This window comes from Solanum tuberosum, unplaced genomic scaffold, assembly GCF_000226075.1.
Source record: "Solanum tuberosum cultivar DM 1-3 516 R44 unplaced genomic scaffold, SolTub_3.0 scf00617, whole genome shotgun sequence".
In the NCBI taxonomy this organism is placed as follows: Eukaryota; Viridiplantae; Streptophyta; class Magnoliopsida; order Solanales; family Solanaceae; genus Solanum; species Solanum tuberosum.
Window position 1 is genome coordinate 220549 of NW_006239539.1, and position 13705 is coordinate 234253.

The 13705-nt window shown below is 35.5% G+C and overlaps 1 protein-coding gene, 1 non-coding gene and 1 pseudogene across 2 annotated transcripts; 2 read left to right on the top strand and 1 right to left on the bottom strand.

The window, feature by feature from the left end:
* Positions 1-1017: 1017 nt before the first annotated feature.
* Positions 1018-2145, top strand: LOC102602256 (sugar carrier protein C-like; annotated as a pseudogene).
* Positions 2146-4237: 2092 nt separating this feature from the next.
* TRNAR-ACG (transfer RNA arginine (anticodon ACG)) lies at positions 4238-4312 on the top strand. Its single transcript has one exon. It is a non-coding gene; the product is annotated as a tRNA-Arg (tRNA).
* A 2363-nt stretch (positions 4313-6675) lies between these two features.
* On the bottom strand, positions 6676-13037 carry LOC102600910 (uncharacterized). Its single transcript, XM_006366260.2, has 5 exons — positions 12764-13037; positions 12609-12682; positions 8069-8204; positions 7643-7957; positions 6676-7209 (listed from the first exon to the last, which is right to left on the bottom strand). Exons 1-5 carry the CDS (start codon positions 12890-12892, stop codon positions 6937-6939), a joined length of 927 nt encoding a protein of 308 aa, XP_006366322.1. The 5' UTR covers positions 12893-13037; the 3' UTR covers positions 6676-6936.
* Between the last annotated feature and the right edge of the window lie 668 nt (positions 13038-13705).

Here is a 13705-nt window from a genome sequence, read left to right on the forward strand (position 1 = left end):
ATGGTACTTAGAATTGATATATGTATGCTATGAAATGGATACATGTTGGGTATAAAAAGAATATAAAACAGATATACATGTGTATGAGATACATGTATGGTACTTAAAATTGAAATTGTAAAATACAAAATATAGAGAGGGAGAGAGGTAGTTTTAAGCGAGGCTGGGGAGATTGTATCCAACTTTAAACTTAAAGAATATATTTATTATTGAAAGTGTCGTTGCATATGATAATTCAAGCGTATTCGAGTTTTAATAATTTTATTTTGTTTGAAAAGGAAAAAGACGGCAAACTAAAAGGAACAAAGGTAATAAAGAAAATCAGTATTGAAAACATAAGATTCCTAAAGTTAGAGAAAAAGAGCAGTTGCTAATCCTACGGAATAACGGGGTTTTATTGCAATTAGGAGGAGGACCCTAATCCTACATAAATTAGGATTGCAATATAATGGTAATCCTTTTCACACTCAGTTTTGACATCTATATATCAACCGTCATAACATTAGTTGTCCTAATTTGATAGTAAAAGCGGTATTAAAACTGCAAAATATGGCCTAATCCTACACAATTTAGAATTGTAATGAAAGTAATTCTAATCCTTTTCAAACTAGTTTTTGACATCTATATATACCCTCACAATTGATTAACTAAACATAGTACATAATACATCTTTCTATTGATATTGATCATGGCTGGTGGGAACTTTATCGCTGCTGATGAAGGGGGTTCCGAGTACCCAGGGAAGTTGACACGTTACGTGGCGATTACTTGTATCATGGCAGCAATGGGAGGGTTATGACATTGGAATTTCTGGGGGAGTTACTTCTATGGATCCTTTTCTCAAACTATTCTTCCCTCCTGTTTATCGCAAAAGAGGCCCTCAACACCTCCACCAATCAGTACTGAAAGTTCGACAGCCAGTTGCTCACCCTTTTCACCTCTTCTCTTTACGTGGCTGCCTTCTTCGCCTCCTTTGTGGCTTCTTCAGTTAGTAAGAAACGCGGCAGAGAAGTGACCATGTTCCTTGGAGGTCTCTTGTTCTTGTTTGGCGCCGTTCTCAATGCTGCTGCCGTCCACATTAGCATGCTCATCTTGGGTCGTATCCTTCTTGGGATCGGAGTTGGATTTGCTAATCAGTCAGTCCCTATTTATTTGTCTGAGATTGCTCCCTACAAGTACAGGGGTACATTCAACGTCCTCTTCCAATTGGCCATCACCTTTGGGATCTTGATTGCCAATTTCCTTACTAACAAGATCTCTGCTGGTTGGGGGTGGAGGGTTAGCTTAGGTGGTGCAGCCGTGCCAGCACTAGTCATTTTAATTTCGTCCTTGTTTCTCGACGATACTCCCAGTTCGCTGATCCAAAGGGGAAAAACAGAGGAGGCAGAGCAACTCTTGAAAAAGATCAGGGGAGTCTACAACGTCAATGCTGAATTGAAGGACCTTGTGGAGGCGAGTGAAGCATCCAAAAAAGTACAACACCCATGGAAAGTCCTTTTCAGAGTCAGAAAGTACAAACCCCAGTTGATTTTATCAACTCTGATTCCGACATTCCAGCAGCTCACGGGGATTAACGTGGTCATGTTCTATGCTCCTGTGCTTTTTGAAACGCTAGGCTTTAAGGCCAACGCTTCCCTCATGTCCGCTGTCATCACCGGGGCTGTCAACTTTTATTTCAGTCTATTGTACAGACAGGTACGGAAGGAAGGTACTTCTCCTCACGGGTGGCGTCCTAATGTGTGTATTCCAAGCATTAGTGGCAGGTCTTATTGGGTGGAAATTCGGAACTACAGGGGTGGTTGCCACAAAGCTACGCAATATTAGTGGTTCTGTGCATCTGCGTATTCGTGGCTGCCTTTGCATTCTCATGGGGTCCATTGGGATGGTTAATTCCAAGCGAGATTTCTCCACTGGAAGTTCGATCTGCAGCACAAAGCGTCACCGTCTCCATGAACATGTTATTCACGTTTGGGGTGGCACAAGTTTTCTTGAAGGTGCTGTGCTGGATGAAGTTTGGGTTGTTCATCTTCTTTGCAGCGTTTGTGTTCATAATGACTCTGTTTGTCTACTTTTACGTGCCCGAAACCAAGAATATACCCATTGAAGAGATGTCCCGAGTCTTGAGAGAGCATTGGTACTGGAAGAATTACATGGATGAACAATCACCTGCAAAGGAAGTCGTCTTCTAGAGTACTATAGGATTAGCACATAGTTTATTGTTTTAGTATACTAGTTTTTTTTTAAGCTACTTTATTTTTAATCTAGCAAAAACAGTTCTACTTAAATTTTGTACATATTCTAAAACATTTAAATTTATAGCATATAACACCATTTTTATTTTAATATGTTAAATCAAATGTATTGTATGTTAAATTAATTTTTGAGAGAAGCCAACCCCATCCCTTCCATAGCTCACGAAATCTTAGCTAGCGCCACTAGATAGATCGAAGATGGTGGTCTTCATCATCCGTGAAGTATGAAGGTGATGAGACTTCTCAAAAGAAGTTCATTCTGAGAAGACCATGAACTGTTGCAGCAGAAAAATCTTGCTGTAAAAATTAGGGTGCAAAAAATTATCAATGAGAAATCGTGAAGATTTCAATTGTCGAATCAAGGAGATAGAGGGAGGAGAAGAGATTGTTCAAGTGGTATGGATATTCAAGTTCCTTTGTTCACGTCATAGCGTTATACTACTTTCATTCAGTCTTTACACAACTATATAAGTAAATTATTCAAGAATTCAAATCAGATCGATGTTTAGTGGTTAATGTGTCAAAGTAAATTGCATTATACCTGATGCCAAAAGGTATGATACTTGCATATAAAATATTGTTCGTCTTCGATCATCAGATTCAAAAACACAGCACATGGGATACTAACACATATTTCAACTTTTTGCCTGAATGTTGCCTCAGCTAATTGCATCTGAATCAGTTTTTGCTTATCTCATGAGTCTCTTGTCTCAATTCAAATAAGGTAACAACAGAAAAATCCTGTTTTAGATATTTACATTTTTTTCCTGGAGCAAGAAAGCCTAAATTATGAACTCTAAACACCGATCAAAAAATAAAACAGCAACAGCTTAACCATTGAGTTCTTTTTTGACGTGGTGTGTTGCACTTGGAAACATTTGAGAGACATTATCAAAACGTAAAATAGAAGAACGACGTTATTGAATACTACTTGTTATGCGGCTTAGTTGATCTCAAAGATAAAATTGTTATTTATTCTTTCTTTGTTCGTAGGAGAGACACAGTACCAAAGGCCAGACAACATAGTGGAACCTCGTAGATTAAAGGAACAAGACAAAGGTTTAAGCTAAGGTCTTCACACATTTAAGGTAAGTCACTAACGAACAAAAGAAGAAGTTGAAGCCACAGCTATGAAATCTCTTTTTCAACATTTTACACCTCATTTGGACTATATATGTCCAGGTATATATACCAACTCTGGATTTGCAGCCTTGCTTGCACAAAAAGAGTTGGAGAAAAGCTTCTGCTAATGTCTTGAACTCGATCCCTTCAGCTATTTGATGGTCTATTTGGAAGGAAAGAGCCGCTACGATTTTTTAGAGCAATAGTGAATCTGTATTTGAAATTAAACATAGATGTATGTCCTTACTTTCTTTTTGGTGCAGCATGTCCTCAATTAGTGATGAACGTAGAAGCTATTCTTGATTTTGTTTAGCACATTACAAAATATGTAATTGTGCTAGTTGTATATACTTTTCTCAATGCTGGCAATCTATAATACTACTATCTTCTACTGATCAGAAAAAGAAAGTTCATGCCAGAGGGACTACACTGGAGCTGCAACAAGAATAATATAAAAGTACACAACTAGTATAGAAATTTATCAGGCTGGACATTTGGATGATCAAGTCTTTTTCATGGAAAGTTGGACAGCTATGAAAATGAAGAAAACAAGTATACTATAATAGTAGCTCATATCCTAAGATTACCATAATTGTGGTTTTTTTTCAATGTATGATACACAAAAATGATTAAAAGTACCTACATTCTTTTTTCTAGATATAGAGGCCAATATTGGATAGATAATTTATCATTATCTCAACTTGTCCACACAAAAAAAGATGAAATCATGGTTATTCCTAGTTGTTTTGAAGCAGAAATATAAATAGCCTTCCCATATTGGGACTGCTAAGTGCTATTTGTTTATTTCGTCTTCCTCCTTTTTCTTCTTTTTTTTATTTTGAAACAAAGAAGACAACAGCAAGGATTCCATGGCCCAATGGATAAGGCGCTGGTCTACGAAACCAGAGATTCTGGGTTCGATCCCCAGTGTGGAATCGATCTCTCTCTCTCTTGTGTCCCATTTTTGCATTTCTGAGATAAAAATAAGTTGCCCTGGCTGAAGACATGTGCATATACCAAAAAATACTTATTAACAAAATACTGTGAGTTATAATTTAGGCCTAACCCACCATCGGTGGCCCCCTAAACTAGGGGTGCGCATCGGTCGGTTCGGTTCGGTTTTAGGTGTTATTGGTTCGGTTTATCGGTTTTCGGTTTGTAAATACATCAAACCGATAACCAAACCAATAACATATTTCTTATCGGTTTTTGGTTAATCGGTTTATAGTACTTAACGGTTCGGTTTTCGATTTAACCAAGAAGAAAATACTCATATATATTATATACACGATAAGAAAATTTTTCAAATAAACCATATGATCTTTCCAAGCATTTTGCATGAAAGTATAATCATAAAAGTAACAATCATTTTTCTTGCAAGTTTAGACACTAGACACATTCAAAGGAAAAAAGTGTGAAAGTAACAATCGTTTGACCATTAACAATAAGACTAGTAAATTTAGTATAGTCTTATTGGGTTATCGGCTTAACCATTAACAAAAATTATAAAACCAGAAACCGAACCAATAACCCAATAAAAAAATTTGCAAAACCGTTTAAAAATCGTTAGCCCAATAACCCAATATCAATAAACCAATAGTGTTTTTTTCGGTTCGGTTTATTGGTTAAATCGGTTTTTGCACACCCCTACCCTAAACTTGACACGAAGTTTCACTTAGACATCTCAAGTGGGCGATATTCATTTTAGACACCTCATGTAGGGTCTTGCTGTGTCATTTTGACACTTTTTGCTAACTAAGCACAGTACGTGTGCTACACGAATTTTGAGCACGTCAAAGAATTTTTTTGTAAATATTCTGAATTTTTTTGTAAATATTTTCTTCTCCTTCTTCTTCCTTGCTTTCTCCCTTCCATCTTCCCCACCTTCTACCATCCTCCATCACTACACAACGTTTTTTAAAAATTCTATAATATTTTACTAGGTTACACTCTTTGATTCTTCCATCTTCTTTGAAAATCGAATTTGCATCTTGATTCATATTTTTAAAAAAATCGATTTCAAGGGAACAAAAAAAGAAATCAACTTCTTTCAAATGGAAAAACTGATTTACATTCTTACCTTCTCCATTGAAAATTAAATTGATTTCAAGGAATAAAAAAGAAATAAAGAAAAACCTCCCATGAAAAAAAAAGAAATTTATTTTACATATCCTTCATTGTAAATCCCAATCGTAGTAGCACAAGAAATCATCTTCTTTTAAATGTCATATAAAAACTTTTCGATTTGGTATGATTTCCCTTATTCTCCAAAACGTATTTTACTTTGTAAACTAACCTATGTTCTTGCCTTTTTGATGGAGAAGAACAGATGAAGGGGAAGGAGGCGCAAGAAGAAGAAGAAAAGAGGTGGGGGCATGGGGTTTGGGATCTGGAACAAAGAAAAAAAGAAAGTAAAATTGAGATTTTTAAAAATAAAATAAAATTTTCACGTGTCACATGCCAATTCGTTTATTTTTTCACATAAGAGGCGTCTGGATGTACGCACTTAAAATGCGGTTTTGAAAATATAAAAAGTGTCAAAATGACACAGCAAGACCGTACATGAGGTGCTTAAAATGAACAAAGTCTAGTTAAAAGTGTCCAAGTGAAAGTTGGTGCCAAGTTTAGGGGGCCACCGATGGGTTAGCCCTATAATTTAAGGTAGTTCTAAAACTATTTAGTTAATTACTTTTTAAAAAAAAGTTACATTTCAATAATTTGGAAACAAAAAAATATAAAAATTGAACAACCTTTTCTTTACAATTTACATTCAATACATCGATATCCTTAGCAGAACATCACTTGCATATCTTTCTTTCTGTTGCTGCAATAAACTTTCATCGATATTCTTAGCAGAAATATAACTCCGTCATATATTTATCGAACATAGATCCAAACTAGTTGATTGTCACTCTTGTACAAATGTATGTATCAACACCATGTGCTTGTCGATCGCTAGAATTGGCTTCCAAAACTACACTTCCTAATATGGCATTGGCAACAAATAAGGCAAAGATACTATAGAAAGCAAATTTCTTAACGCATGCAACCTCTTGTAAATGCATTGAAATATGAATGAGACGAGGTGAACCAGGCATTAACAAGAAATTAGGCAAAGATACTTATTTCTAACAAGGCTTACACTAAAAGGAGCTCATCAACATATAGCTGAAAGCAACACTGAAACACAGTTGTGACTCTTCACTTTTCCAATTTAGATTTGTGTTATTTTATATTAGACATTATGGTCCAGTGTCACTTGGGTTGGCCGTGGTTCGTTTACTGTTCTGACAGACTGATCTTAGTACTGGATGACTCAATTCAATATCAGACAGGACCCATCATAGATCAACTGATCAAACCAACTGTGGCAGATAGAATGGGTAATTGCTAATCTATAAGCTCCTACAACAGTTCAGCAGAGAAACACTCTGCATTTTTGTCGCAAATTAAGAGTATTGACACATCAAATTTTACAATCCTAAATGCCAGACGTCCTAACTAGTCAGAAAGCAACTGCAATGTGGGCACTATAAGTCAATATAAAAGCCATTTGATGACATTACACTAATCTGATAGTGCTTTCTCCACCAGGTGGTTTGCGCACACCGCCAAAGTGGTCCCTGGATTCAATTTTTCCATCAGAAAATATATCATTACCACTCATTTCTTTCAGCTTAGCACTGCTCAGTGTCTTCTCCGCCGATCCAGGAGGAATATCTCCCTTGAAAATGTCATTGCCTGTCAATTCTGCAAACTTCTGGTTATGTATTTTCTTTGTTGTCTTGACAACAGGTTCATCACCAAACAAGATACTGCTTTGACCACCAGCAGGCTACAAAATGGGGCAAGGATGAGAGCCAATAATAGTAGAAGCCAAAATTAAGAAAATTAAGCAATAAACATCAATCGTAGACAGCTAAGAGAATCTTAAAACAATTATGCAATAAACATCAATCTTAGACAGCATCAGACAAGGGAGAAAATAGACCACTTGAGTCATCGATTTCTTCTGGTTCCATAGTAAAAATGAGTCTTATCAGATGACAACCCTTTTTGTTCTTTGAATTCTTAAGCCACCTGAAGCACTAAATCCAAGTTATTGACCAGTTCTTGTAACTTCCGGAGTAAGTTTAAAAACATCTTACTGGATATTAACCTTTACTTCTCTCAACTTAAAGCCACCTGAGGAATTTCGTCATATTAAAAATATCAACATTGTCTCAACTCTTCATCATTTGTTTCAAAGAAATATGAAGGCAACTCACATTAGAAACCCTAACAGATGTGCGAACAGTTCGTGGAGCAGGTTCACCCATGTCTTTGCTTTCTTTCGACTCCATGGAACGTGCAGCAGCCAGGGATCTAGGAGGAACTTCTTCAGGAGGGCCAAAGATATCATTTCCACTAAGCTCCTTGGTCTTTGCATCCGATAGCTGCTTCTTGACTTTGCTATCTAACTCACTTTCTAAATTTCCACTCAACTCACGTTGCTTTGCCACTTCGGTCAGAGTGATAGGCTTCTTTGGGGAAATGTTTTCTTCAGTACTGAATGAAATTTGGCTTATTCCATTTGCTGCTTGCTACAATGCACCATAAGTATTTTGATTAAATCTCCATTCACCGGTTTCCAAATTAGGCAGCATGCTCACACTGTTTATCATTTTTCTTTAAAAAGAGGGGGAGAAAAATACCTGAACAATGCGCACTGATGTCCTGTTAGTAAAATTACCATCATCAGTTCCAGATTCTGATGTACCATCTTCATCATGATCAGAAAATATATTGCTGCCACTGATCTCCCTCAGTTTATACCCTGAACAAGGTTTGCTGAAGACAAGTTTCAACAAGACTTAGTCCAAAGGATCACAGTAGATGTAGGTTCAAGCCCCACACCATGCAAAGCGAAGTCCGTTAATTAAGTGGAGAAGGGTAGAGAGGTGGGCCCATTATCCACCGAGTTTAGAAGGCTGTGATTGGTCCAAAGGGCAGCGGGTCACAGACGGATTTCTCGGTTATCAAAAAAAAAAGAGGATCACAGTAGATGACTTCAAAGTTGTTCTTGAGTTGCTGGATTTTTTATTTCTTTTCCAAACAGGACCTCCTCTGTTATATCAGTTTCCTTGGTTCAATTAATTACGAGTTAAGACAAAAACATTAAACACAATCCAGATTTTGTTTCCACTAGTCTGAAGAGGTGGGAGAAAAGAAACTAACACAAAATTAGATGTCAACCTAGAAGTGCCATTCATCTCCGCACGCCTAACTGAACAAAATCATTGATCGGTAAAGAGATAACAGAGGAGATTGAAAATGCTAGATAGATATCACATCATGGTGCATAACAAGGACAAACAACTTAGCGTTTTGTCCTCCATTTAATTCTTGGCAGCCTTTTGCTACTTATTTAAGTCATATTCTTAAACAATATTAGTTTCCAAAATATCATAAACAATTACTAATCTCCAAAATAGCATAACAAAGTGCAAAAATGAATACAACCTATTTCAAGTAGGCCAAAGATGAGGGCATTAATAGAATTGAGTAATTTTGGCTTTTCAAAGCAAACAGAGACCAGTATGAAGCTGTAATTTTCACCAATTAAATCCTGACGACGTCTGCATTTCCAGATTCTGGTAATATAATCTTATACAACCTATTTCAAGTAGGCCAAAGATGAGGGTATTAATAAAATTGAATGATAATTTTGGCTTTTCAAAGCAAACAGAAACCAGTATGAAGCTGTAACTTTCACCAATTTAATCCTGATGATGTCTGAATTTCCAGATTCTGGTAATATGATCTTAAGGACATTAAAAACTGTTCATCATAGACTTTTATTTTCCTAAAATTTTGCCGAGTAAACTTCTCACTTGTTAGTGAAATACTTGAAGTTTTTACACTTCCAGTCAACATACTTCAGATGTCCAGTTTTAAAACACATGTACCAGAGTCCAGATATCAACAGCAGAAGAATAAATTGAAATGTCTGCCAATAAATGGCATGTATCACAAACAAGCAACTCAACTCCATGTGTGGTGACCACTTTGTTAACTCAATGTGTGTGACCATCTGAAATCAAATTGATTTGGAGTTGAAATTTTATTTGGTCATGTAACTTTGTTTTCTTAAGTTTTATTTTTTCACATAAACATGAAAACCCCGTAACTTGTGAAAAAATATCAAAACTTCCCCAACTCTTATACAATATTACCAAATGAGCAAACCATAATTCATAAACAAAGTGTCCGAATATCCTAAGGCGTCAACTTAATAAATCACATAATTTCATGTTCTTTTAAATAAATAAATGCTAGCAATATAATAGTTATTTCAAAAGATTTATTTGGACATCAAGTTAATTTGGGTCAAAGTAAGACATTTTACATGTAACCCTTTCAGTACTTGGTCATCAAGTTAGGGTCACATGAAAAATGTCTCATTTTGGCCCAAACTAACTCGATGTCCAAATAAATCTTTTGAAATAATTATTATATTGCTAACAATTCCCCACATATTTCAAAAGATTTTAAGAAAAAGATGATGAGATTTGATGGTTTAGTATGATCAAAATGCAACAAGTTTGGTGTCTTTTGGACTATGAACCAAACTTAGACCAATAAAACTTAACTTAAAGAATTACGGGTGAAATAGAAAATTTCTATGAACCCATGATTCTTATAATAAGTTAGAGATTTGACCCCCATATTTTGTTGTTCATCGCGGTTTCGTGCCAATAGGTCATGCGCGTGCCTCATTATTCATGAGAGCTCTAGAGACTAAGCCAAAGTCTCGTAGGAGCAGGCAAGCACCCCAACTCAACTTCTCATATAGGTGAAATCTTCAAGAATATACTGCTATAAATACACTATCCTTAAGGACTATGAATTCATTAAGAGTTAATAATTCATCCTCACGATTTAGTAGCAGTTCAAGCACTCTCTTTTAATGCGTAGATCCAATATCGACTTGTTATTACCCATATGAACAGAAACTATTCCTGACAGGGGCGGACCCACCTGGTACTTTTCGGGTGCTCGAGCACCCATTAATTTCGTATCGAACTATATATATTTATGTTGAAATTAAGAAAAATTGTATAAAAGTTAAAGGTGAGCACCCATGAAACAAATGGTTTGGTTGGTCTGATGGTTGTAGGTGGGTGCTCAAGGTTGTTTCTCGGTTGTCAGCCACGGATCGATTCCCCTTCGGCACGTTACTTTTGGTTTAAAATCCAACTATTCTTTCTCTTTTCTTTCTCTTAATTTATTTTGCTGAATTGTTTATTTTATTTATTTTTGTCCCTAATGCTGATTGTTTTTTTTCCTTTCACAAACTGTCTTTTGCTAAATTTTACTAAACAAAATTTTACAGAAAAAACTGTCATCTTCCTTTTAAAAAAAAAAAATCCAAAATATAATTTTTATTGATTTTTTTCGCTATCATATTTAAATATGATTGTCTTTCTTATGAAAAATGTTAAATTTATAACTTATTTTGTGATTGATAGCTAATGGAGCACCCACAACATTAAAATCCTATATCCGCCACTGATTCCTGATACTGCCAATGTCGATGCTACCCCCACTGCTCCAGTTCCAGTTGTCCTATCATATGCCCTAACCATTTTCGGACGTGTCAAATATTGAAATTTTTACTAATCAGAACTTCAAAAGGTGGCAAGAATGGATTTTTTCCCTGTTTGATGTTCATGGTGTTGCACATGCATTGTTACATTATAAACCTGGTGCATATGTTGATAATAAAAGTCTGAGTTTATGGCAATACGCCAATAAAGTATGTCACCATATCATATAATAAACTATTTCTAACGAACTATTAGATGTATATTATAGTTACAAAGACGCAAAAGTTATTTAGGAAGCCTTAATTAAGAAGTTAATCACTGAGGAGTGAGGATGCTACCAAATAAATTTTGTAGTCGGAAGATTTTACCAATGGCAGATGAGTGACGAGAGAGAGATGAAAATTCAACTGGGTGATTAACGGATGCAACGTTAGAATTCGTCTTATTCTTACTTGTTGGACCTAAGGGGTAACGAATGGGAAAAAAGATTTACAACGGAGATTTGAAGCTATCAACTCTCATCTAATAGCTTGACCTTGTGCATGAATAGTTAATTTTGGATCAAAAGTAAGTGTTAGTAAAGCAAACACTGGTAGACGGACCAAGTTGCGTGGTGGGGGACCAACCACTTAGGTGAACTTAACTTACAATCTTGCATGCTACGCTGGCTACGCACTAGAAGAGGTTACTAATATATGGTCTTACTGTGTTGTGAACTCATGGGGATCACAAAACCCCAGTCATCTCTCATTAATTAAAAACGCGTTACATTCATACTTTGTTACTTGTTTACTTTTGAATACGTAAAGATTGATTGTTACACAACTCCCCCTTTTGGAAATAATACGACTAAAAGAGTAAATAACCGCAATTGATCTAGGTGCAAACCATATTCCTCGTGGGATTGACCCTCTAACCATGGCTAGGTTCTATATTTGAACAACAATTGCTTTATACTTCTTTTCGGGGTATAATTTGGGTGTTATCAATAATCCCCTCATATGGTACAAACAATTTTTTCACATCCACTATGGTTTTTCTTTTTTGCAAGATTTAGAATTATATATGTATCTTTTTTTTTAGAATATAAACTTATGGGTCAAGTTTTATAATTGAAAAAAAATTAAATCACAACTTAGAATTTGAAATCCCTACTTTAGGAAGAATTTGGAATTTGAAATTGAAGTTAATTTTTTTTATAGATTTCATAAACAAAGGTTGATTTCAATTCAAAGACTTCAAAAATTGGGGTACCAAATCCTATGGCCAAACACTACTTAGATTAAACCAATGATGCTGAAGACAATGTTGTTAGCAATTGGGCTCATTGGCCCGTCGCTCTACCGAGTTTCCGTAATTACGGCAACTTCCCAAAGAAATAAAGCTCATTTTGATAGCATAAGAGATTTGGAGTCACATTAAACAAACTTGCAGTTTAAACAAAGCATTAGATATAGATCAGGAAAGACATGCATGAGCAGATGAATATCAGCAAAAATAATATAATAAAAATGCATCATTCAGATCCAGGAGAAACATGATACTGTCGAGCAAAGATGTGAACTTCTAAAAATTAAGCATGCTAGAACAAAGAGACTAAAAACGAATTAAATCACTTGTGTGTCTGTCTGTCTGTCTGTCTTACCGTTTGTTCAAGCTATCAGCTTCTTCATCAGTTACCTGACCACCAAACACAGCCTTACTAATTCCATCAGAAGGCTGCCAACAACGAAAGGAGCAAAAAGATAAGCAAAACCCCCAAATGGCGCAATAAATTAAAATGACCAAATGACGACTCGCCTGATGTGAACGAGAAGCACTGGCGGAGGCAGCGACAGCGGAAGAGTTGGACGACGGTGGAACCTCCGACCAGGTGAGCAGATCGGCGGTGGTGGTATGGGAGCTCCGTACAGGTGTTGCTCTATCCATCCTCAGCTCAGCTTATACCTCCACTTCTCTTTTGCTTTTACTTTAAAATATCTCATCTGAAAATACAATTTTATGTGTTTGTCTAATTAAATTTTTTCTTTTATTTTAAAATTAAAAATCAAATACTCCATTTGGTGCAAATATCGGAGTGAGTATTGTTTTGTAGCATTGATTACTTTATCCAAGAAAAGCAAAAACCAGCAACTTTGATAACGCTGTCAAATTTTCAACCTAATGGGACCCGCTATACAATGAATTTTTAAATGAGATAATTACGGAAAAGTGCTATGCTGGTGTACTTTGTACCCATTTTTATCGGTTTTTAGTTGGTCGGTTTGATCGGCTTTAATGTATATTTGTTATGGAAAAATTACAAAAATATACTACTTAAAATTTTTATTAACAAAATATCAATATACTTATATTTAATTACAAACTAAGTTTTTAAATTACATACATAACAAAACATTTAATTTTTGTATTTATTTTAATTTTGTTTTACAGATTTTTCTCTCTCATACTATTAGTATTTCGTGCCTTTTATATGGAGTATAATTAGGATATTAATATTTACCAAATATTCTCTCTCCTAAACAGTTTCAAATACACACGATTCATTACTTTTATTTTTTTTCCCTTTTTTAGGCTTAGTGGACCTTTTGGGGATCATAATTAGTTTATTCCTTTTTTGATAAAACTGTTTTTTACCAAGAAAGGGGTGTACTTATCAATGTGAAGTTATAGTTTCAAGAAATCTTGAAAATATTTTGGGAAGTCAAAAGGGTTTCTCTTCCATATTCTTCTTCATTTTTC